The following is a 27,712-nucleotide window of genomic DNA, read 5'->3' on the forward strand; positions in this document are numbered from 1 at the left end:
CATTCTTCTGATTAATAATAGTTTAGACAAGAACTACCCTACTAAAAAAAAAAAATAGAGTAAAACATAAGGAAAGAAACTACTGGAATCAATATTCAGTTGCTAATTTACTTTAGGACAACCTCCACATGTATTCAAATTTGAATTACCATATGAACACATCCGTAGTATAAGTAGCTCAAAAACCACTGAAAGAATAAAGCATTTTTCTCATTTTGGATATTGTATTGGATACTACCAGTAGACTTGTGTGGTTTTGTGCCTAATATTTTCTTTATGTTATGTCTCCTTTAAAACATAAAGGGAAAATGAAACTCAAGTTTATCTGAAATAAAAATTTTGAAAGACCCCAAAAAATCATGATAGTCTACATAGGTCACCTTTTATATCCTTCACAAGAAAACCATCTACTTACAGTATTTTCGGACCTTTCTGCTTTTAATTTGAAGGAGGAAAATAACTTCCTTTATTTTTCCCCCACAACTTAAAGAGTCAGTATTTCTAGATTGTTTTGGAAAACTCCAGAGAGATAAGGTCAGACATCAATGATCCTCAAGTAGTAGTGTATTCAAGTACATGTCTTTGGAAAAATTTTGCCTGCCCACAAATTAGCAGCAGAAGCAAGTTTTCCTCAAATGCAAGGTGTTTTCCAGGTAACCCTTTCTACTCGCAATTTAGTGGCAGATGCAAACTACTATTGAGGCTCTGCAGATTTTTCCACATAACTGAAGATAGACTCTTGACTAAAGAAGCGTTATTATAGACACAATTTGTAAATTACAACCTAAATAACACAGGCAAGCAAACTTAATGCTTTGCTGAATTAGAGGTAGAAACCTGGTACTTGGAAAGAAGAGGGGTGAGAGAGTCAAGGAGTGTCATTAGGTATTCTCAGAGAGGCAAAGCCAGAGATAAACCTTACAGACATAAGAAAGCTTAAGTAGTTGATAGGTACAAATTAGTGGCTAGAAAATCTTCAGAGTCCATACCAAAAAACATGAAAAATCACAGTTGACATCGGTTTATTTAATACAAATTATTTGATCTAACCATTCATTCATTAACTGCCTCCACACAGTGTTGTGCTTACCATTTCTAGTGAGTGAAAAGGTGGAATAAAGAATGAAATAAAGTGAATCTGTTTGTGTACCAGCAAGAGGAAACAATTAAAAGGCAAGAAAAAACACTTAAAACAAGGGTTGCAAATGCTCTCATCAGTCTTACACAGGAAAGTGTAAAACAAGTTTTGACTCCATATTTTACTTATGGAGTTATCAGGTGACTGGGGTTTAACATCAATTCCTAAAGAAATAAAGCAGCCTCTCAAAAAAAACTCCAACCACCTTCTACCCAATTTCAAGAGCCATCTTCTTTCTATTCTTTCTTTTTTCATACTGTATGGCTATCAAAAGAATTTTAGTTTTAACCAAAATACTAATAGCTGCTGAAATAAGAGAATGTGAATGTCTTCTATAGTCATATTAACATGTAAAGTATAACTCAATATATTACACCAACTATTTACCTCCGCAACTCTGCTTTCTCTAATATGGTTACAATTACATTGTATTGCCATGGAGAATAACTCCAGTCCAAGCTTTCCTCTAATTTTGATTGCTGCTGAAGTTTCTCCCCTCATGTTTGTCCGAGAATGCCTTACTACTGAACAGAAATCCTAGTTCTTCTAAATGCCCAGATAGAAAATCAAAACCATAAACCTGGCAGTAAAAGAGAACAAGCATTACAGTTTCCAATGTTACCAGAAGACTTGCAGCCTCATGGTGGTTTTACTATTTTCATTTTCTTCCAATAGTGTGTGAAATTAACAACCCCAAAACTTAACTGAGTGGTTGTTATGCAACAAACCACATATTTACATGTAGGATTCTTCAAGCAAAAGTTTCTTCTGAATTCACATTTTCTTCTCTCATAATTCCTCTTATGTCATTAAACTAGTGGATGAATGCAGAAGTATCCTTCCTGAAATTTGCTGTTTGATTCCCACAGGGCTTTTTTCTTTTTTATAGATAGTAATATACAGCAACATCCAAAAATAAGCTACTGAGCAGTAACCAGAACATCCTTGAAATGTGATGCTCTATGCACAACTGTAGAAAGATTGGGGTTTTTTGGTCTCTGAAATACTCACAGGCATATGCACTCTAGTTCATGCTGTGGAGGTTGCATATGTGAGGTACCAACTGGTAAATGCGCATCCTTGGTTCCTCATATCCAGAATCCCCAGTAACTTTTAATGGGACCGCATATGGAGTTAGGTATATACACATGAATGCAATTCCTTGAAGTTCCATTACAAGCTGAACCCACTGGTTTTTACTGAAGAGGATATGTAAAACCTTAAGGAAAGCAGCAACTTAAGAACTACTTGAGCTGCATCATGCACAGAAGCCCCCAGTGATGGTACCATGCTTACAGAAAAGCACATATGGAATTTACAGGAACAAATCTGCAAGTCTTAGGGATAGACACATTTCTCACATCTCAAAGCACACTTGTGCTCATGTGGATACACGAGTCACACCTCTAGCCCTCTTGCAGGAGATCCTCACCCAGCATACTACCACACCATCTCCTTGTGAGGAAATCATCATGCACACAGGCATTTTTGCCATCTGTTTGAAAAGCTGAACAATCTTCCTAAACCTTCTTGTCCACATAAAAAAATAAAAATTGAAAAAAAAAAAAAAATCTGACATCTCAGATGTGTGTGACTTTGGTAAGAACACAGGCAGGGTGATTTCCTGGCTTGATTCACACGCTGCAGGAACCACATCAAATGCAAACTTACAGAGTTTTTTTCAACATAGAGAAAGCCCATATGACTCAAGATATATTTTCCTAAGTATGTAGCAATCACTAGAAAATATTATTTTCACTCAAAGAATTAAAAAATTGAAGAAGCAATCATGCAGCCATGAACTTACAGAGATGATTCCATAAGGGGATGTAAAGGTAACATTAAAGTCTCAATAAAACACTGGTTCATTAGATCAGCCAGAAAACTCTTATTATAAATCTTCATATTGGGAAATTTTGCTGAAGAATACAGCGAACTCGTTCCAGAAACAAGGTGTACTCCTAAAGATTGCCTAAAGAATAACTGCTATTTTTGTTTTCAAAAAATTATTCTGACCAAGGGGAAGGAGACCTCCCCCTCAAAACATATAGGATGAGTACAAAGCTTACCATCACCCACAGAAACTGGTTCACTTGTGTGTACACAGAGTGAACTTCCGAACACTTTTTCACACGGGTGTTCTCAGAGGACCAGTGGATGATCAGGATACTTTCCACAATCTGGAGTAACACTTAAGGCATCAGGCAATGAAAGTCCCATGACAGTAAGCCTGAAAACCCAAAATTAACTGTTACCATGGAGAAGAGATTATGGAATAAAACCTGCCTTCATGAAGCTAGGGTCAATTTAGGTCTTAGAATATTGTAACTTTCTAAGGATCAGTAATAATCAACCCCAAAATTAGCTCAGCTGGTTAGAGCATGGGGCTAATAATGCCAAGGTTGCAAGTTTGACCCCCATATGGCCATTCACTTAAAAGAGTTGGACTCCATGATCCTTGTGGGTTCCTTCCAACTTGGAATATGTTGTAAATCTGTAAATAAAGTTATAGAAAAAGACGAGTAAAATGACTGTGACTGTTGGATTAAAGAGGTATCCAAATGGGACCCTGTGGATAAACCAGGCCAAGACCAAAAATATTTATTCACCTAATAAAAAATATTTCTTCTTCATTATCAGGGAAAAAATAGGCCCATTTAAGCATCTCATGTACCACAAAACTGGCTTGAGTACCTTTTTGAAGTCTATTCACTCAAAATTCTCCAGTCCACACTACCCAATATTATGAGGGTTAGTCAATGAGTCTTATACTACATATATCAATTCCACATATAATCACCTTTTCTACAGAGCATAAAGATCTCATGCCTCCTTTTTTGTTCACAGAAATTATTGTCCTAGTATGTTCTTGGCATTCTTGACATACAGAGGGTTAGACTCTTCTTAATTACCACACTGGAGAACATGGTGAGATGGGCCAGGTGGGATCAATTGCTTCAACCACAATCACCCTTTGGGTGTATCTGAACAAAGCATATGCCTGCCTCATGAACATCACCAGCTGTAAGACTGAGACAGTCATGAGTGTACCTACTTGCCAATCACCTAGCTGTTGCAAAATACCAAGAAGACTCCAAGGCAGCTCTGATGATCACAATTCTGAGGACAAAAGTTCACTCCAGTGAACAGCCAAGAAATGCATTCAGGCCACCCTGTAGCCCTTCTACTGCAGATAAGGCCTTCTTCTAAGAAGTTCCAGAGAAAGCTGACGACTTTAATGAGTAGGAATTTGGAAGCAGTACTTCTGTACATGTGTCATGGGGCAATTTGAGGACAGCTCCGAAAAAAGAAATGAAAAAGCAGCTAGACTGATTCTCTGTATCTGGCATGTGTGAGCACTTATGTAGAAACTCACTGAAGTGATCTTAACTGTAGGACAGATGGTATTTGTGCTTTGGATCACTGAGGGGGAACCAGACCTGGCACTCTTTCCAATAAAGCGAGCATCTGCAATGGCGCTTCTTAGTTATTGAGCTGTGACTGCACGACAGAAGTGCTGTATCAGGAAAAGACAGAGAAGAGCTGATACAGATCATGAAAACTTATTCATATGTCAGAGACGGAGATGAGCTTCTAGCTATAGAAGATTGCTGAAATGAGTTTTAGCAGGTGAGGTGGGTTAAGTCTTGCTAACAGCCAAATGCCCACCCACCAGCTGCTCACTCTGCCCCCTTTCTTATCAGGATAGGGGGAGAAAATAGGATGAGAAAGCTCGTGTCTCAAGATAAAGACAGGGAGATTGCTTACCATTTACCATCACAGGCATAACATGCTTGACATGGGGCAAATTTAATTTATTGCCAATATAAATAGATTCATGTAGTGAGAACCAACCAACCAACCAACAACAGAAAACCACTGAAGCAATACTTGGTCTCTTTCCCTTCCCAGGCTTGACTTCACTCATTCATTACAGACTCTTCTACCCATAGCCACTACTCCCCCAACAACACAGAGGGACGGATGGTGAGCAATTATGGTCAGTCAATAAAAGTTCCTTGTTGCCACTCCTTCCTCCTCATAGTTTTCATAGAATCATTAAATGGTTTGTGTTAGAAGGGACCTTTAAAGACCATCTATAATCCAACCCCCTTGCCATAGGAAAGGGCATCTTTCGCTTGATCAGGCTGCTCAAAGCCCCATCCAATATTTGAACGCTTCCATGCATGGAGCATCCACAAGTTCTCTATGCAATCTGCTCCAGTGTCTCAGCAACCTTATAAAAAAAAATCTTTCAGTTCAAATATGCACTTGCAGCTCACTGAATCAGTTTAAAGTCATTGCACCTTGTCTTCCGCTACAGGCCCTGGTAAAAAGTCTCTCTCCATCTTTTTTTAAAACTCCATCGTAGATATTGGAAGGCCACAGTATGGCCTCCCCAGAGCCTTCTCTTCTCCATATTGAACAACCCCAACTGCTTCAGCCTTTCTTCCCCTCTGATCATTTTTGCATCCTTCCTCTGGACCCAGTCCAACAAATCTACATCTTTCTTGCATTGAGGATTCCAAAGCTGGATGCAGTACTTCAGGTGAGGACTCATGCATGAGAGCTGAGCACAGGGGAAGAATCACCTCCCTGGACCTGCTGCCTGTGCTTTTTTATGCAGCTGCCAGTGGCCTTCTGAGCCACAAATGCATATCCATAGAATCATTCAACGGTTTGGGTTTGAAGGGACCTTTAAAGACCATACAGTCCAACTCCCTTTTTTAGAAGCATTTTAAGGATACTGCCACTTTTCATGGAAGCAGAAATAATTGATACATGACCTCTCACATCTTACCTTATCAGTCCCTATTCTCATCTCAGTACACGTTATAACACATCTACTGGGCAACTCTGTCGCATGTGCACTATTACATGAAGGCCAGGCTGGACTGATTCTCTGCCACAATGACTGGTGGTCAAAGCCATCTGTGTCTTGTTCAGAGTAATGCATCTGCTCATATTACTCCTATCTTATGACCAGCAGAAAGACAGGTGATCTTCCTTGTTTTGTTGTATTCTCTGTTGCCTCCATCCAGACTCGCAGTAGTCTATTCCTCCTTTTGATTTCCTCTCTCTGCCAGTCAGCATATATGATCTGGGTACCAGTAGTTAACAATACAGTGCTTAGACCTCACTGATGTTGCGTAATGAAAGGCTTTTGTGTGTGCATGGAAAAAGTGTTGCTCTTCTCCCTCCTTTTCTTTTTCAAATTGATATGAAATTACATTCTGTGATTCCATATATAAAACCATGAAAGAATGTTAAGTAGAATACTTGAAAGACACTAAGGAAGAACATCTTACAATTCTTTAGGCAACCTTAATTTTGCTTTTTTTCCTAATTATAGCACTGTAACACATTTTTTAATTACATGACTATGGGTTAAAACTCAGTTAAATAATGGGCCCATAAGTGGTCAAGAGATCATAAATGAACAATTCCTTAACTTTTGACCATTTGATTTCAGCATCTGAACACAGATTTTTAACTCTTTTTTGCATTGAGAACCCTTCACAAATACTACTTTTTCTGACATAACCAACAAACTAAAGATCACAGATGAACATTCTCCTTCATATTTGGTCTTATAATCTGCTTGTTAGAGATGAAGGAAGACTGTCAATCCATGGCTCAACAAGAAAAAGTCCAAAATAATGCCAATAGATTTGGTGAATAAAAAAAAGCAGCTAGCTAGAGTATTCTTTCTGTCATATCTCCCACTCAGTAGGCAGAGGCTCCAGTATTACCCTAAGATGCTTCGCTGGGGTCCCAACTACTCCTGTGAATTCGAGAAGCAGTAAAAACAAGGTCTACCTCCTGGAATTTGTTCTTGGCAAAAATGTACTTTCCTTTTAGACACAGGTCACGTTACAACCACTCTTCTGATTTCATAACATGAAAAATGCCCTAAATTGAAAATTCTATTACACCTCTACTAACCAAACCTTCCGTTGTCATACCATACTGCTGTCCACCTGCTAAGTGACAGTTCTCACAAGAAGCACAGTACACTCCAGATGCCAGGTGAAGTTCACTGCACCGATTTTCAATGTAAGCTGTAAAATAGTGTCTTGAATCAGCCATCTGCAAAATCCTCTCACCTCCACATGTTAGAACGGCAACTGCCAGCAGTAGAGGCATTTTAGACAGCAATTCACTGATTAAAACTGTCAGGTTATTTTTCAATGAATGTATCTCAGTTCTGAAATTAATTTCTCCTTAACCTGTGGTCTAACAGCTTGTGTTTGCTGACTTCCACAACATGGGATATGGAACTGCAGAAGAAAATTACCATTGTATTTGGTGACAGGACAGTATGAGGACCACAGGGTACTATCATTCTTTGGAGGTGTTCTATTCTGGGAAGCTGCAATGAGATGAGATGTACAAAGGAAGAAATTAATTGAAACCAAGTTAAATTAATAAACTGCTCAGTAGGGTTTGGAAAATGTGTTTTCTAATGAACCTGTGTTAATTCTAGGGTAGCATAGGAATCTGTAAAAAAGGTGGGTGCAGGGAGCACAGTTTGATGTTGGAAGCAATCCAGCCACTCCACGCACACATGACTGCTGAACCTTCACAGCGCTCGTCCTCGGTGAGCTGCTGTTGCCGTAGCAACAGCTCTTTAAAACATGGAAAACAGGTCAGGTAGTTTCAAACTAACCACTGTTTCCACTGTCACTATCTTCCCCTGTAGTTTTGAACTAGCTCATCTCTGAGATGATCGCTGGGCTGTTGCTATTAAGTCAGCAGCCAGCAGAGAGAAGAAAACAAGGCTCTTGAGTTTCACAGGGATGCGTAATTAACATGGAGTTTGGCCTTCCTCCACCTACCACTCTTTCCCCTAAATCCTTTAGAAATCCCTTTCAGAGGTATCAACTCTTTTCCATCTCTTTTTCTTTGCATATATTCTTTACTCTGAAAACCATTTGGGACTTGAGATTTTCAGTTTTCTTTTTTAAATAAAAAAGCAACTGCAAAATTTTAGATTTAAATCCTGTTAACTGCACAGTGTAAGCAAAAGGTGCATTATTTGGCCATAACATCATTCCGTCAAAAGGCTGTAATAGTACCATTCAAAACTTTATGTAAGGAAGAATAACCATTGGAAATTAGGTCTTTAAACCCCATGAAAAGGAAGTTAGCCAGCTCAAGAGACAACAAATGAAACAGCTGAGCATATACACACCAAGCTGCACTACAACCAACGCACTCCTGCCAATTCCTTCTGTTTCTCTAAAGTAGCACTGAAGGTGGACTGCACACAGTTGCTCACATCTTGCCAAATTTTAAGTCACAGAAAAAATACAAAAGGACAAGCCTTCGTTTCATTTTTTAATTTAATGCCTTTGTTACATGAACCTGCCTGAAAGTAGGTCTCTTCATCTTGCCTCACAGCTGTATTCTACTAGTTAATGGAAACTCTTTAGACAGAAATCACGATAAAATTTACAACTTTGCAAAAGCAAAACAAAAAGCCCATTTCATCCTATACCACACACATCACAAGCACCATGGAAATACTGTATTTCTAGTTCTGTGAACATTATCAGTACAATAGTTCTCATCTTGAAGTGGTTAGCCATCTCTGTAGAATACATCTTCTTCTTGTGTGTGGATGGCATTTAGAACATGTGACTATAATCAATGGCAATCTTAAAGTAACCCAAATGTTTGCACTTTCAAAAGAAAGCTGCCTCTTCCATTCACACACTTCTTCAAGTATTCCCTATGCCAAAAAGCACAATCTTCAAAGAGGACACAACAAAATAAAAGAGGTAGTCATTTCACGATGGGTCATTTGTACTAACAGAACTTTTTGCATTTAGATAACTTTTTAGGGTAATGTGAAAGTTTGGTCTGTGTCTTTGAAGAACACTTTTTCCTCCATTCTTACTTGAAAGAATAATACTTAAATATAAAAACCAACTACATATACTGGACTGTAGTGACACCATGAGGGAAAAAAAATTCAAACATGTTTTTAGAAGGTTCCACCTAATTCACATCCACAAGCCCTACAACACGGTCATACAACATAATGTAGTCAAGGCTCCACAGGTTGCAAAGTTCCTGCTTTTCAGCTACAGACCTAACCTTGCCCATGACCCTCGTCTGCTGCAATGCAAAGTAAGTTAAATTTTTCAAAATGGTTTAAGGTAACTTGTTTTAGTTCTCACTATGGCACACTAAAAATTGTCATGGAAATGAAGTCAGGGTTCTCAGCTGAGCATCAAACAGCTTCTTGAAATAGCGATAACCATGTTACTGTACCTTTAGAGCCATCCTATTTGAGCAATTTTGTCCTGGAACATTTATGTCAAGGAACTAGATTATCTGATTACTATTCTTATATCTGTGCAACTCATAATGTCAAACGCAAATGTAAGTAATACCACGATCATTAAATAGATGCCAGAGAAGTGTTAATTCTTCAAGTGTTTCTTTCTTATGAACTGGGTGAACTTGCCCTAAACTAAGGAATGCTGAGAAAAACAGTCTAAGCTGTGAAATTTCTAACCCAAAATCTAAATGCAGTTTCCCATTTAGGTACACAAACAAAAGTAGCTTCTTCAACAGTCTCAGCAGTGAAACTTAACATTGACATCGGTAGGAGTTTTGCCACTGACTTTAGCAAGTCTTTATGGAGAGTTCGCCAGTAACTGCAGCTTTGTATACTGGGCTTGCATAGCTTTATTTTTAAATTTTTACTCATATAAAAATATAAAGTAGGTATAAAAACTTGTCTAATTAATTTTTTTGCTTTGTTGGATTTGTCATGTCTGTGTACCCTCCACACACCAGGGGATTTCACATGAGGTTTTATCTTTTTAAGTACTGGTGCTGTCCATGAGGTACATTTCTGTCCAGCCACAAATAACATCATCAATGAATAAAAAAAAAGTCAAGTCTCCAAAGAGTTAGATTACAAATTTCCACTGCAAACATCTCATCTTTTTCACCAAAAATAAAATGACTAGTTCATAGCAATGCTACAACTCCCAATGAAAGTAAATGTGAATTATAATGCATGTTTAGTCACAGATCTAACATAAAAGAATGACATTTGGGTAATTTTAACATACACTTTTCATACATTACTAAAATACAAGTAAATGAGAATAGCAAGTTATTCAGAAACTACAGAAATACAGATTTTGCTCTCAAGTTTCACAGCAGTCCCTTTTTATATCTGAGTTATGCAAGTTTTAAGAAAAGAAATAAAATTTACATGTAAGGCAGAATATTTTGGACAATCCCTGGACTTGGTATATGTGCACTAAGTCAAATCTAATCAGATATCTGAAGATACTAATTCAAAATAACGAATAACTCCAAGTATTTGAGCTGACTGCTTGAAGTCAATGCCTTAAATGCAGAAGCCTCTTTCTTCAAATTCTACAAGGTATTTGCAAACTAAAACCACACAGATTTTTTTCCATTCTTCATAAAGCTCAAGAGTATTAAACATCAGCCATTTAATTTCCAGCATTTTGTTTATGAAATATTGTTAACATCTATGCTTAATATATAGTCTACACATGGTACTTATTGGCTGCCGATCAAAACATGAGGCACAGAAATCTAATACAAGTATTGTGATTATTCAGAGTTAGCCACACAGTCACTAAGCTCATCCAATTTTTTTTTTCTGTTAAATTGCTAGAATCCTGTCTGACAAGATCCCATTTGAGTCCAAAAAAAAAGGGAGGGCCGGTGCAAAAAACCTAAACTGATAAAAACATCCCAAGTTCTTTACCAAACAATGGTGAGGAAATCCTCCTTGAAACTAAGAAGATATAAAAATTAACTTAAAACAATATTGCAATATTCCAGTCGCCCACTCTCCCAAGGGAAGTTTTATTTTTACTCCTTTTCATTAGCATTAATTACCATAGCAAAGAGTAGAAGAGCAGATTTTGTTTCCCAGTGGTAAATTTGCATGATACTGACATGGAGATGATTTCAAAGAATTCTGCTGAAACTCTGAACTGGAACAAGCACTCCTTGGTGTGAACACTCAGTTTGGAGATCAGACATTATGCACAAAGGTGTGGTACACTGTCTTGACACTAACAATGATACACAGAACACCAAAACTCCTTGGATTAAATATCCTCTCTGTTTGTTTGGGTTTTTTTTTAATTGCAAGGGAAAACAGAATATAGACCTGCATCTGAATTTGATGGACAAAAAAGGAACATTTAAAACTTGTCCAGCCACAACTGCTTTTTTAGAAGTTTTTCAAAGCTCCTTCTCAACTATGCACATCACTGAGCTATTACACAATGATCCTAAAGAGGTATATTAGTACAGACAACTGGTTACTACGGTAACAAGATGTTACTTTAAACCAGCAGCACTGTCCCAGCTCATCAGCTTCACTCATTTCTTTCCTTTGTTCTCTTTAAACTATGCACAAATTACACACTTGCTGTATAACCAAATACCCATACTAGAGCTACACTTCAGTCTCTCATTTTCCTCATTCGAGCTAATGAGGTAAAAAAAGGCATTAAGATGACGCAAGCATTTGGACTCTTGGTGTGAAGTAATTTTATTCTTTATACTAAGAATTTGAAAGTTGGCTGAGAATTAAGTTTTAAAATGTTTTCTCACTAGAAACTATTTTATAATTAAAAAACACACTGCACATTGAAACTATTTGATGTGATAAAATAAGATGGCAGGGATCCTTTAAAGTTTTGGGAGGGAAAACTTGGCTAAGTTTTACTGACTGAATCTTGGCTGAAATTTTCCAGAGGCGGACTCATATTTGGAAGTAACAGTTGACTGCTAATTGCGAAAAAGATTAAGGTTACCCAAGGTCTAGCTCCTCCAAAACACTGATGCTCCTAATAAACAAATTTAGTATGTCACTATTTTTGAGAGTTCAAGCTTGTAAAACCTAAGTGTTCTCAACATCTTTTATGATTACAAACATCAGGCATCAGCAGTAGCTTAAAAAGCCATCAAAAATAAGGCCATCGGAAACATTTACATGAGCAGGTCACCTATAACAATCCCCTGCTCCAAGTGGGATTAACTCCACCAAAACAGTTCCTGATGTATTTATCTAACCAGGTCTTCAACACTTACAACAACGGCAACTTCGGTAACCCTCCGAGGCAATCTGCTGTTGTATGTAGTTATCCATTCTTCTCACTAACTTCAAATAAACTGCTGCAATTCAAGCCTGACCTCTTGCCTTGTCTTCAGTGTGTATGTTCTGTTTTTAACATGTAAGAATGCAAAACGCTTTTTGCTCTCAGAGGGTATTTCCTGTGCTCTTTTAATATACAAAAATTTATATAATCTTTGTCAGATATCACAATTCACTTTCCAAAGCTGCCCAAGTATAGCACTGGCACTTTGTTATGCTTGACTCAGTGGTCAGAGTAACGGCTTTACAATAATCCTACAATTTAAGATTAACAGAAAATACTGATTCTGTTTACAGCCAAAAAAATTACTAGGGTTGATTTTCAATTATTTACTTATATGCTAATAGATAAAGGGACATATTCAAAGAGAAAGGATGCTATATTCAATACCAGTTGGAGGAACACTCTGTTTAGGTACCATACTTCCCCCTCTCTTCATGAAAAATAATTCTCCTTTTGTGATCAGAATATACAAACAGGATTTAGTTAAATCAATCAGTACTTGACTTACATAGTTTAAAAAAAAGTGTAATAAGTTGTTCTGTTATCTTTGCCTAGGAAATCCCAGCAACCAATACTACACTTCTAGTTTATGTGTCAGGCTGGCAAAAACTCCCCTCCTGAACAGCTGCATCATAAGCCTAACAAACCATGGCCACAACATGCAAACCATCCACTGTGGACCCCTAACACCAACATCTCTCCCATTAAATTACCCACACACATACCTTTCATTTTTTGTAAATAATCACCCAAGACACAAGAAGCTTCTCTAACAGCCACCTACTTTAAAAGGTACAGAAAATCTCCACTGCTGAGGATTACACTGTCCTCACAAAATGACCTAGATAAAGCCTATCATTTTCATTATATTAATTTTACAGTCTCTCCCCTTTTTGCCATGCCTGAACTGAACTGAATGAAATTCTGCATGGAAACTATAAGCAGCAATAATATCTTTATCTCATATGCATATGGCCCATGCAAACACAGAAACCTAAGTTTCATATTTGCTTAGTTAAGAAAACATTCTTCCTGTCAGCATCTGGAAATGCTTCATGATATTCAAGCAACTAATTAAAAAGAAAACAAAATGAATAAATATTAATACGTCATTTAAAATTTTCAAATCACTTAGAAGAGAATCAGAAATGATTGAAAATAGGTAAAATATGTTAACTCCCATTAATTAGAAAGAGGACTGTTTCAAACAAACTCATCCGCTGCTTAAAGTCAGCATAAACCCAGCCAAGATTCTGGACAAAGATATATTTCCAATGAAGTTGACTCAGCTTAGCTTTGTTAATGAAGTTTTAATTAAATTCTAGATGGTCTTCAGTCATTTTATGCTATTTAATTTTTTACAGAATCAATTGTTACTTTATACATTTATAAATGCTAACTGACGTGTCAGTATCTGCAGTACTATTATTCCAAAATTATTATATTCTAATGTATTTGTTCCTTTTGAAACCCAGGGAAATATTCTGCCCACAGTAACAGATGGCTTTTCAATTTTTTGTTGCTATTCCAGAATCTTTAAGTCACCCAAAATGCATCTACTTAAACATGATACTGCAGTTATCATGCAAAACATGATCTACATGTTCACTGTTTAATATTTAACAATCTGGATACAGTTCCTGTTTGGAAATAATTCTACTAGAGACAGAATCATTACCCTAGCATTGCTGTAATAAACAGATTTGCCTTTTTACATTTTATTGTCTCATAACAAAAAGTAAATGACTCATTTAAAATGAAATAACATATTCAATTAGTGCAAATGAACTTTAGCAACTCACTCTGACTAATTTTAATTCAGAGGTTATCATCAATTAGGTTAATGCAAATCCTTTGTTAGAATCACATCCCACTCTAACACACATTACTAAGGGGCAGAAGGATTTACAGGGCAATTTTACATCTTAATGAGATCTAAAATGTCATGATACAGTAAAAATGTAAGCAGCAGGTTATTTCACAACATGTACACACTGCATGTCAATCTAGCAAGCTAAGACTTATCTGGGTATCCCCACATAACAAAAATGTTGAACTCTTCTTCTTCAGAATTGAAAGTTCACCTTTTCTTGGTGAAAACTAATTTCTGTAATTAAAATTGTACAATAAAATCTTCAACTGTGAAAGACAAAAAATTTAAGCAAGCTGCTTTAACACCCTGCAGTTACATTACTCATTTAATACACAGATCTGTCCAGCACGTACATATTTCATGGGAAACATTCCCCATGAAAAGAACAAAGCTATCATAACAGCAACATGGTCATATGAATACATAATATCTACAAAAAAACCCTGTTCTTAAAAGGACTGGCCAGTCAGATGGGTGAAACAAACACATTATTTGCTCTCATTCTGATCCAAACTGCTGACTTCTGAGCTAAAACTAAAAGTCGGCCCATTAAACAGTTAAGCCTCCTTATGAAAAGCTGCTTATACCATGCATCATTAATGCTTCTAGGAACCTCCTACCCATACATTACAGAGCTTTACTGCATTTTTACTTATTCAATGACATTATGCCCCTATTCCTCACAAGTTGTATCTTGTTGATTACACTTACTGGCATCAAGGTTTGCTGCGCATAAAGCATCACTTAACTCCAAGTAAAACTGACAGAATTAAGATTAAAAATACTGCTTTAATTATGCTATCTACCACATGCCCCTTAAAAATTAGAATCAAAATGTGTAGGAGAATTGCCTATAGACTGGTAGAATTCATGGAAAGCAAAAATCCACAATGATACTTGAGTGTGAGATATACATTAACAATTTAATATAAAAGCTGAAGTTTGAATAAACATTAGTTTGGGCTTTTTGAAAGAGCTATATATCAAATCAGAGCTTCAACAGCTCCACTTCAAAGGCTGAAGTGGAAAAAGCAAAACAAAACATTACAAGTACTTCCCCAGAAATACATTTCCCTGAGATTCACTGGTATCAAAGACCCATACTTTTGAGTTTGAGAATTTTTATGAGACATCAAAAACAGACAGTAGAATAACCAAAAACAAAGATTACAACCAGCAATTCTATACAAATTCCTACTCACAGAAAACATTCAAAAGTGTTTGAGGTTGACTGGGGTTTTTTTTGTTTGGTCATAGTTTCTTTTTAAAAAGCAAGAAGAAATGTAGTCTAAAAATTCCAAACACCTCTGTTGCATGAAAAATAGCACTTTAAGTCTGGAAGCAAATTTAACAGGGTAAATTTGGAATAAATGGAATAATTCAAGGTGAGTATACAGTAACAGAATCAAGTCTAGTTGAAGTTATTTGCAGTATACGTGATTCAATATAATATAAAACTTGAAGGTCTGTGGTGACAATATTTTCTTATCGATTCCTGGCACACGACATCAATAACCAGCACAGACTGATCACAGAACTGAAAGCACGCAGGACCAAAAGTCAGAGATAGCTCTTAAGTTCTCATATGGTATCAGTGAAAAAGAATTAAGATCAGCTTTTGAATTTCAAAACAGATGTACTTCAACAGAGAAAAAACCCAAAGGATAAATACATACTTACAGAGCAAATAATGCTGCTAAAATTACTTTTTTTAAAGCTCAGATTGATGATCAAAGCATGTTATTTTCTTAGGAAAGTCTTCTAGTTATATTTGTGTTGGCAAGTAGTTTTTAAAACATTTATATCAGGGCAGAAAACTATGCTCACACCAAAACTTCCAAAACAGACCTAGCGCTAAGTTCATTTGCCTTACTTTATAAGTTTGTTTATCCACATTATGAGAACAGTTTCCTATATCATTTATTTACATTATCTAAAAACATCAGCAAGTATGTAACTGCTCTATGCACATTACATGTATTTGTACATTTCAACAAATAAAATAACTATGTTTTATCAAGCAGTACGATAGACTAAGAACAGGATAAAATATCATTGTGACCTAAAGCAAATATACTATTTGGCCACAAGAATTAGCTCCCAGTTCTGCATGTTTCACCTTACAATATACAGAAATAAGCAAACTAATCAGTTGCAGGGATTTATAAGGTTTGTTTTTACTTTCTTTTCCCTTCTCTTTCCCACCTCAGTGGCATTGCTACTTCCTAGTTCATGCTTTAACAGACATATACACTAATATATTTCTAGGGCTTTCCATCCAATACACTTAAATACTTCTTCTTAGCATGACCCTGTCATTCACCCTGGCTCACAAGTGAAGTGCTCACTGGCTGCCAGGACTGCCATGGTGTGTTTGGCTTACAAAGGTAAGAAATAATGGTTTCATTCAGCAAATGAGTTTGGTGACTTCTGGCTTACAGAGCATCCTTCCTCTTTTACACAGAAAGCTGGAGTACTATTAGTATACTAGTATTAAGTTGAATTTTGATCATTTATATTTTAGTTCTAGCGTATCAATCCCCTCTTCAAATAAAATTATGACTGTCATCATTTACAGTTTGGATACCTTTTTAGATCCCATTGAGGCTAATTCCAAATAAAATAGCATGGAATTATTTAGTACAAAAAGTTTCCATCATTTATCCCTTTTACGAATTATTTAAAGACTTCATGTCAGCAACTGAAAACATTAATGTTGATCTCACAAGGAACAGACAATATATTATGCATGCTGCCCACTCATTTATCCTTTGAGAAAGTCTCTTGCAGGCCACTTGCCAATACTGCCACTCACTGTCTAAAATATAAATACAAGTGCTTCTAGGATATATCAATAAATAATAATTGCCAGTGGTTCAAATCAGCTGGCAGTTTAAAACCCATATCCTGTACAACATCGGCTGGTACCAGGCGCTTTACTGAAATGTAATTTTGAGTGGACTATTCTGAAGCAGTACATCCACTACTGAAGCACCTTCCTAAACTCTTTCTTAGGATGGCTTATCTCTTCATCATGTTTAAAACAAACTACCATCACACACAGAGCCCATACAAATAGTTATTCACTTTTTAAAAAATCCTACTTGGTTTTCAATCAGAATAATTTTGTAGCAACAAGCCTCACAACACTGCCTTTTCAGGAGGCCAAGGACAAACTGCACATCACGTAAATTCCATGAGACTCAGGAACAGATTGCCCAGACAAGCTGTGGATGCCCCAAAATTGGAAGTTTTAAAGGTTACAGCCTTAAACAGCTAGTGAAAGATGATCCTGCCCACAGCAGGAAAGCTGGACTAGATGACTTCTAAAGGTCCCTTCCAACCCAAGCCATTCTAGGATTCTGAAGTCTGTATTTGCCAGTCTAACACCACTAGGAAGGTTTGCCTACAAAACAGAGCAGTTTCTGAAGATCAGAACTCCTTGGGTTTTGTTCTAGGACAAATTCCTATTTCAAGAAGACTACTTCATTGTACAAGCAATGTCAACAAATTCCACGTGATTATCCATGTGTGAATTATTCATGAATAGGTACTCACACAATCAGCATCTTGGCATTTACAAAAAAAGTAATTTTTGCCTGCATTTCTTCACAAGTAATGGAAAAGATAGGATGAATTTAAAATTGTTCTAAAGGCAGTTTTATTGCCACTATAATAAACCCACTGAAACAATGGCCAGTTATTTTCCAATGAATAGTGCAACTATTTTGTTAGTCAATCACCAAGATGATGATGACTGCATTTCATAGGGAAAAAAAAAAAAAAAGCCTAAAAAAACTCCACCCAAACCAAAATCCAACTAAATCAAAACTCTTCAGCAGCAACAGCTTGTACTATGCCATTTAACTGGCTTTACCTCAGTAGCTTAAATTTAATAGTCAGCTTTAAGTAGAAATGCTGTAAGTGAAAACTGGAAAGAAAATTCCACACCTACAGCCGTCACCTAAAATTAAACACAACAATTCTCTTCAAACCTCAAGTGTGCTTCAAAAAGGCACCATGTGATCATATTTAGCTACTGCACTGTAGTTAAGAACATTTCATGCACAACAGATAAACAAAAATTTCATTGAAATGTTAAAAAATAGCAAAGGTGAAAACCAGGTATAATTACTTACCAGTCTCTAATCAGTAATTATATATTTCATTTTAAGTGCAACCTATAACTTAGGAACATTTTCTTTTTGACCCTGTTACAATTTGCAACATAGGCAAAATGAAATAAACTACACATATGTTGGAGGGCAAAAACTCCACCCTAAAATAGATGAATTTGTGTTAGGTGGAATAGTTCTATGTAAAGAGATGTGTGCTATTGGAATAGTACCAAGAAGGTGACTTGTGCAAAACAGTAGGTGGTCTTAAACATCTCCAAGGAGATTGATTAAATGGCTCCAATCCAGTTTAAAATGCTTATCATTTTACTGGGATACACAGCAAACATGACAACAATATTCCATGTCTGTAGCAATTTAATTTTTTTTTTTAACAGAACTGGGTCAAATTTTAAAGTTGCCATAGCACATAAATTTTAAGGAACCAAAAAAATTTTTAAAAAAGAGTCATTACAAAGTAATGTATATACTGTCATACACCACTCCTCATTAAAAAAGTCCTGTGTTTATCAGGTGTACTTATTTCAGCAACCAGGATGAGGCACAAAGATTAGATATTTGGACAGTATTCTTGAAAGTTTACTTATTTTACTTGTATTAATACAGTTATAGAACGGGATTAACTATTTTTGGCATATATAAAATAAACTGCATGCAAGAGATTAAACAATAAAAAAGTACTTACGAAATCGAAGTCTCCATCTTGAGGGACTTTCCAGTTATCAGGGAAAACATTTTTGGATATGTGGTAAGGTTCATGCATGTTCTGATTACAGTTTTCAGGGCTTTTATTCTTGGAATCTTGTTTATCAAAGTAGTCCATGAAAGAAGGTCTTTGAACTTGTGGTGAAGTAGCATTTCCTTAGTTGAAAGAAAACAAAAAAAAAAAAGGTAAAAACTATTCAAATATTAAAGAATTAATGCACTATAAACTTCACTAATTAATTTTCCTGGGGTTTGCAGAAGCTAATACAGTCATCTGCATGTGATGCAAGCCTCTGTTTGTCCCCTGAGGGTCTTTGGCATAAAAGCTCATAGTCAAAGGATGATATTTTTGTAGCAAGACACAACGTGGAGAAATGTTCAAGACATTTCAGAGTTGCACACACAAATAATATTAGAAGTTACTTCATGCAATATCAATTTGTTGTTATAGAGACTGAATAACATGAGGTGCTAAGCATCCCTTTGGGCGCTGAATGCCCCTAACTTCAAGGCCTGGTCCACAGGCACTTGCAGGAAAGCAACAGAGTTTCACTAAAGGTGGGATTTAATAATTATTTAGAAAAAGAACTTGCAAAATGCAAGTACACAAATTGTGTCTAGATGCTGCTTAATTCAATTCATTACCAATGAAGATTCCCATAAAATTACAGGATCACCCTCTACAGATGGTTGCAAAGCACCCTGTCTCCATAGTGTAGAAACCCTGGGGGATTTTTGTCATCATCTAACAGCTGCAAAAGCTTTATGAAGCAGATCGAGATCAGCATGAACTCCTGCTCTTTTATGCTTTTCACAAAACTAAAAGTAAAAAAAAAATTATCTTCAGTCCTAAATGACTGAAATTTGTTTTCATTTGTGGGATTTCAAAGCAAATTCATTACTAAATAGCACAATAAACAAACATAACTGTTACCTCAGAGACCATATTCTGCATAGCATTGACACATGAAATGTACTTACTGGAAGTGTAACACATTTGACACGAAGATATATGAAATGTATTTCCACAAATAAAATATGAAATGGGATGAGAGATAAATAACTAAGATGGGGGGGAAAAAACCTAACACTAAAAACCAGACAAAACTATACATTTAAATTGCAAACTTAACAAAGCAATAGGAATTTTTATTTGATATACTTGTTTCAACAAGTGAAAAGGTAAACTGAAAATATCTTTTCAGCTTGTGTTTAACATGATCACTAGGACTTGCTAATCTCCTTATCTGGCTTTATACTTGTTATTCATTCACTAAGTGGGTTTTTCCCCTCTCTTTCACCTCTTATTTCATCATCTCTTCCCATCCCCTTTGTCTAAAGATTTTTTAATTCATTCTAATTTTGCTGCATGACTAATAGCAGCCTATTTTTTCATTAATGTTTATTTTTGTACTGCCATCTTTTCACAGAATCATCACGGCCAGAAGAGACATTCAAGATCATCTAGTCCAGCCACTGACCTAGAAACGTGATAATCACCACAACCATACCCCAAGTGCCACATCCAGACAATTCTTGACACTTCCAGACGTTCAAAAGATGTCACCCCCCACCACCTCCCTGGGCAGCCCATTCCAATGCTTACTCACTTTTTCTGTGGAAAAAAAAAAAATTCAAATACCTAATTTGAACCTTCCCTGGAAAACTTAAAGCCATTTTCTCTCATCCTTTTACTTGAGACATGGCAGAAAAGACCAACCCCCACCTGGCTAAACCTCCTTTCAGGGATTTGTAGAGTGCTATGGTCACCCCCGAGCCTCCTTTTCTCCAGGCTAAACAACCCCAGCTCCTCACAGGATTTGTGCTCCAGACCCTTCACCAGCTCCATTACCCTTGTCTGGACATGCTCCAGCACCTCAATGTCTTTCTTGTAGTGAGGGGCACAAAACTGACCACAGGATTTAAGGTGTGGCCTCCCCAGGGCTCAGTACCCAGGGCTCACTGCCCTGGACCTGCTGGCCACACTATTCTTGATAGAAGCAAAGACTGTATGTTGATTTATTGCTTCTTTTCTTTCTGCTTTTCTTAAATTTTTCTGTTCTAGTAAGATTTCTTCTGGCATTTTTTAATGCATGTTTTCTATTGTCATGCTCTAAGCTTTAGTGACTTTGACTTCAGCTGCTTTCCTCCAATTCCACAATGGTTCCTTCATTCTATCTATTTCCATACACACCTTCTTTTCCTCACATTTTTTAGCTGTTTTTTCTCTCAGTTTTTGCCACTTTTTTTCATATATTTTTTTCTAATCCCTGATCAGTTATCTCTACGCACCATCTTTTAATTAGTAACAACCGTGACCTAGCAATTCCGTGAACTAAACTCCAGGTTGAATTTAACTGACCGGACAGCAGACACCTCTTCTCCAGAATCTCCCAAGTTTGCCCCCACTGAACTCAAGATCCCTTGAAGGAGATTTCTTGATCTCTTGAACCTGGGACTGAGGAAGGGATGCGAAGTAACCAGCAGAAAAGAGCACTAAAGGGCAAAAACCATAGTCATAGAATGGGCTGAGTTGGAAGGGACCTTTAAAAACCATCTAACTCCCTGTCCATGGACAAGGACACCTTCCACTAGACCAAGTTTCTCAAAGTCCCATCCAACCTGTCCTCGAACACTTCAAGGGATGCTGGATCCACAGGTTCTCTGGGCAATTTGTTCCAATATTTTAACACTCTCAGAGTAAATAATTTCTTCCCAATATCTACTCTAAACCTGCCCTCTTTTAGTTTAAAGCCATTACACCTTGTCCTATCACTACAGGCCATTGTCACAAGTCCTCCTCCAGCTCTCCTGTAGGCTCCCCGTTGGGTACTGCAAGGTCCTACAAGGTCTCCCTGGAACATTCTCTTCTCCAGGCTGAACAACCCCAAATGTCTCAGCCAGTTTTCCTATCAGAGGTGCTCCACCCCTCTGACCATTTTCATGGTCCTCCCCTGGATTTGCTCCAACAGCTCCACGTCCTTGTTTTGGGGGTCCTAGGGCTGAACACAGTATTACAGACGGGGTCTCATGAGAGCTGAGTAGAGCAGAAGAAAAATGGAAAAATCTAAATTTTAGAAAAGCACACATTTACAAAACAGATCCAAAAGAAGTAGTATGAAGGAGGTAGAATTAAAACCAAAAAACACTATGCATTTTCTTATTACAAACTTTTCATTACTTGGTGATCGCTGCCCAAACTATTTGTACCAAAAAGATAGGACACCACATTGCTGGCCTTTCACAACCAATTTTTTCTTCTGCTGCGATGGCTGTACTTAAGTTTCATCCCTGAGACATAGCTATAAACAAAAAGATTACCAGTGTCTCTATTCAAAACCCCAAGTACCAAAATGTTGGCCCATTACAGGTAAGGCAGTCTCCGTCCTCTCATGTATCAGGCAATACTGAAGATTTTCCAAGCACTTCTTGTAAGTTTTGAAACTATTTATAAATATCTTCCTTATACATGTAATAGAAGACTACCTACATACATAAAACAAACCAACCCCTGTAAATTCCTTGCTATCAAATGCAAATTATGGAAATTGAGTCAAGAGGACTGAAATTAAGCCAAGGTAAGCAAAGAACATTTATTTTTTACTTTGAGAACTTCTTTTATTTGTCTTGATAAATAAGAATTTAGAATTCACTTCTGATTTCAATTTAGCATACAGTCAGTTAACCCAATTAAAACAGCACGAGCTGCTTACCTTCACTGCAAATATAAAAACTCACATACAAAATCAGAAATACAACTGCAAAATTATGGGACCAGATATATTTCAACTTCTCTTTTGGTTTCTTCCTCCAATGCAAAAAATCCCAAAGGATTTATTTAGAAATTTATTTTTAAGATTTTATTTTATTTTTATAAATAATTAAATTTAAAAGGAGACACTATTTAGATCTCTAGCTAACTTAACAGGTTCAGTTAGTGCTTCATAGGAATGGGTTGACATCTACCAGTCTAAAGACCATGTGAAAGCTCCTCTTTTGTATTTACTTTATAAAACACTCAGGGTCTATGCCATAGTGCCATAGCAAACTGATATAGGTTACACCTTTTTTTTTTTTTTTTTTAGTGAGATTATTTGGTCTGAAAGTACTTTTTCTAACTTTCATGAACAACAGAGTAACATTATCTTCTCAACCATCTTTCAAAAACCAAGAAAATTAGATGTATAATACATAAAGATTCCCTTAAGGACAACTAATTCACTCCTCTATTCAATAAGTTACATTTGCCACAAAAAATCTATAGCACAGTCAGTATCACTCCACATTTGCACCGAAAACCTACTGTGCAATAGCCTGTTCCATTCTAGAAGGATTTGGATTTTTCAGTTCTTCTAATTATTTGTTTTTCAATAAGCAATGATCATGTTTAAAAATGTTTTCCACAGTTTCAATATTTAAGAATATCTGTCTCCTATCACCCCTACACTTGCCTACTGCAAAGACAGCTTTGGAAAAAAAGCCATAATAAAACAACAGTCAGAAATTGCTGGCAAGCCATAAAACACAGAGAGCACCATTGATGCTGAAAACACATTCTACCTCAGCAATACCCCTGATAGGAACACAGCCAATAGGGATGTCCCCAAATAGTTATGTGTCTCCCAAAAAGTATGCTGAATAAAATGAATGAGGCAACGACATAACACAACACCAACTCTATGACACTGTTTCAAAAACATTATCACAAACACACATTTCTCAACACACATTTCAAAATAAGGAGGATGCACACTTCATTCTAATGCATATTTTGGTAAAATTCAACTGATGTCATCCACCATGAAAAATTATTTTGTAGTGAAGCATTTCCAACAGAAAAGTATTGTATTACTATAAAATTGATTTTAAATCAGTTTATAAGTTCTGCTGTTAGTTAACAAGTAAGGTCAGCAGATGAGGATGACCATCTCCTACAGAAGGGAGACTCCCACTACAATTTCCTGTGGAACGACTGTAAGTCCTTCTCTCACTCTGTTACTACCAGGACACTGGACCTCTTCTGCAGCTGCATATCTACAGAGGAAAGCTTTCTTCCTTTTGCCGAAAGCCATGAGCTTCCACAGCCTTCCACATTCTGTGGATCTCCATCTACCACTCAACTGAGGAGCATTTTCAGCCGCTTGGTGAAGTTAGAGATCTGGCTTTCCTTGCTCTGAAGTGCTTCTGTGAACATCCTGTCAGTATTTTTATTCCCTCAGAATACACTGCTTTGGCACTATTAGAGTCAGAACCTGTAAAGCAATCATCTTTCAGCCTTCTTTAGACCTATACCTACTTATGTGCTCTCACCCTACTACAAAGGCTACCAGAGCTTATACAAAATCACATACTACTTGGGTTTTGTATTCCATACATTCCTACCACTACTCTCTCCCCCCACAAGGTGCCCTACAACACAGCGGCAGTAATTCTGGGAAATGGGAGACAGGAGCCTAGAATTTTGACCTCAGTCTCCAGGCAAATGCATCTAACAGTGAACTACCACATAGAAAGCTGCCACAGCCACCTCCTTCAGCCATATGCTAAGCAGGAATTGTGACTGTATGAGCGGGAAAGTTCTGCTGCTAACGCATGCCTACTAGGCAACCATCTCAGAGAATTAGAGGCCAGGCTACTGGCAACCACAAGGAAGCAGCAGTAGTAACAGCAGCACCAGTTAGGCAGGCCAGAGCGGCTGGGAGTCTACCGCAGGACAAATCTAAGAAATGTTTGACTATTGAGAGCTGTGGAACAAAGTGGTTACTGAGTTCACAGTTTTTGTATCACAGTGACTTATACACCCAAGTCTTCGTTCAGTTTAGGCCTCATTAGGGCTTTTGCTTGTTGCATGACACACCTATTTACCAGAAATAATTGCAACTGGCATTTAAATGGAAAATCCACATAATTTTCAACTAGCTGAAGCTTTCAGAGGCTTTTTGAAGGACTATGACCCCAAGTTACAATTTTTAATGGGAAAAAGTTTCCAGCACAAAACATTGCTTTGCTTCTTAAGAATAAGACTTGTAAAACTGGTTTAATAATTTTTGTTCTTTTTTTTCCCCACTCTCTGAAAAAAAGAAAAAATATTCAATGATATTACTATTACAATCATGGAATATGCTGAGTTGGAAAGGACCCATCAGGAAGATCGAGACCAACTCCTGGCACTGCACAGGACACTCCAAGAATCACACCATGTGCCTGAGAGCATTGTTCAAACACCTCCCATTAGTCCATTCCAGCCGAATGACACTTTATTTCTGTTTTTAACAAAACAAAGAAAATACGCATTAAACTAGCATTTTGCAACAGCTCTCAAAAGCAGAATTGCTAACAACATTATAAAAAAAAAAAAAATCCCCACTTTTAAAATATACTACTACTAGTGATATAAATGAACAACTTTATTACCAACCACAGAAAATGGCTTGAGAACCATTTGAGGACCTGTAAACATCTATCACCTCTTTATACATACATACACAGGAGTAAAGCACCAGTACACCTACGTACGGCACCAAGCAAACCATCCTATCGGGGCACAGTAAACACACTTGACTGAAAATACATCCATGAAGTATCAATGCCCAGGCTTACAGCACCACTGAAACCAGCCCATAATTAAGTTTCCTTAATTAGGAATTTCTGGAATTAGGTCATAAATTGTTATAAAACATGTCACCAGCTTTTGCTTTTCAGCTGAAAAACCAGCTGTAGGATTTAGGCCTTTCTAAGAGTTTTGAAGCACCACTCCAAAGCTATTCAAGCATACACCTCATATCACAGGGGAGACTGACTTACAGTATCAAACAATCCCTTACCCTGGATGCTGAAATCACTAAAAAATAATGAATAAACCAACTCATGAATTCTTCTATCAACATGTAGGTTCTACAGCATGGTGCATGTCCCACTATTACCAAAACTACCATTATACAATAGGATAAGAAAGTTGAGCAAGTAAGTGCTGGAGCCAAACCTGCTGCCTGACAGCTGAATGATTAAACCATCACTTGCTTCAGGCTACCTCCAGTTTGCCAATTGTGCTGGAGTTATGCTGCTCAAGACAGTCACCTGTGGGGGGGGAAGGCCAGGGAAGGAAACCTGCTGTCCCAAAGATTATATTCTTGTTTGTTTAGAAGGAAGAATGTGTTTAAGAATTATACTGACTAAACCTAAAATGTTCATGTCTTACAGGGCAAAAAGTAATAAAACAAAAACCTGATTACTTTTCTACATTCTAGTTGTCAAATGCCACCTCATTCATTCTCTGTCCTCTTCTTTTAATACATTCATTACCAACCACAAACTATGCAGAAGCTTCACCGAAGTCTGAAGCAACAGTTAGAAACCCAGAATAAACTTAAACTGCACTAAGAGACAACTAGTTTTCCAGCCCAAAGCAGATGCCAACTATAAATTTAACAGGGCAAAAAAGAGAATCAGGGGGAATGTTACTGAAAAGGAGAAAAGAGAACAAGCCTAAGTACTCCTGGTGCACCAGAAAGCCCTAACACTAAGCCTTGCGGAAAACCACAAGGGGAATGTGAGGAAGCTGGTCTGAACACTAGTCTCTCCACTGACATATGAAAAAGCTTCCACACAAAAATAAGTAAAACCCAGGCAACTGAACAAAAGAAGTAACATTTCCACCATTCTCACTCTTTCCTCTACTCTGCATTAAACCTCGTAAGGTTAAGTTACTCCCAACTCTCTGCGTTCTTCATTTTCTTTCCTCCTTCCAGGTACATACCACAGAGTCTTTGATAAGAACATGCACAGGCATAACAAGCAAGACAGCATAAATGTTGTTTATTACTAGACTGTATATTGTATGTTGGGGTAGGAAGACAGGCCTCTTCTTGTTCCAGATCCCAATTTTATCTGGGCACAATTCCCTATTAGTGAAAAAAATATGGTTTTGGTTATTTTCTGTCATGGCTCCCAGAGGCCTCTAAGCATGGGTACTTATAAATAAAAACATATTATTGTTTCTTATTTTGTCCTTGAGCAGGGAAACAAAAGGCAGAAGGAAACAAAACATGAAACTAAACACAACAGCAATTAAATAAAAAGTTTGTCATAAATATTTTGTGTCTCTAGGAAGGAAATGAAATCCTTCTTCCCTTGTTTACTAAGTTTATTTCTCCAAGCTTCTTGCTTACAATGTTCTGTTATTCAGCAGTATCAAAGAGCACTTCTAAGATACTCATTCTGATTTATTACAATCAAATCACACAAACATCCAGAAAGTGCCTACTTTGCCTATAAAGGTACATTGGAAAAAGCAATCAATCTCCAAAATCTTGTGTCTTTGTCGAGTACAACGAAGCACAAAATCTGTGTCTGCCTTTCAGAGACAGCAAGGTTTTTTATGTCCCTTCCTGGTGACATTTATTTAGGAAACTTGCTATTGCTCCTGTTTCAGCCAATAGCACAACAATCACAAAAACCAGAGGACCAGCTACAGTGGACATGATGAATATTTCTTTTTAGCTGAGAGATGTGGAGGTCCTGTTCTTGACTTATTTCTAGTTTTTAATGTAAAAAATGCAAATAATGGGTGCCTAATGCAAAATACAAGAAATTTTAGCAAGGAAGTGCTGAAACCAAACCTGTGGCCTGACAGCAGAATGATTAAACCATCACTTGTCATGAGGCAAACTACCTCCAATTTGCTGGC

The 27,712-nt window shown here is 37.1% G+C and overlaps 1 protein-coding gene across 2 annotated transcripts in view; it reads right to left on the reverse strand.

Moving 5' to 3' along the window:
- The window catches only part of STK3 (serine/threonine kinase 3), a 139,067-nt gene that overhangs the window by 36,494 nt on the left and 74,861 nt on the right, over nt 1-27,712 (reverse strand). The window contains exons 10-11 of one of the 2 annotated variants that reach the window (XM_048286288.1): nt 19,007-19,182; nt 3,303-3,368 (exon numbers count right to left, since the gene is read on the reverse strand). In XM_048286288.1, the coding sequence (XP_048142245.1) occupies nt 3,339-3,368; nt 19,007-19,182 (206 nt within the window). In that variant the 3' untranslated portion in view covers nt 3,303-3,338. Of the gene's footprint in view, nt 1-3,302; nt 3,369-19,006; nt 19,183-27,712 lie in introns of those variants that run through there. The other variant, XM_048286287.1, reaches the window with a different exon arrangement.

Source organism: Corvus hawaiiensis, chromosome 26 (assembly GCF_020740725.1).
Source record: "Corvus hawaiiensis isolate bCorHaw1 chromosome 26, bCorHaw1.pri.cur, whole genome shotgun sequence".
In the NCBI taxonomy this organism is placed as follows: Eukaryota; Metazoa; Chordata; class Aves; order Passeriformes; family Corvidae; genus Corvus; species Corvus hawaiiensis.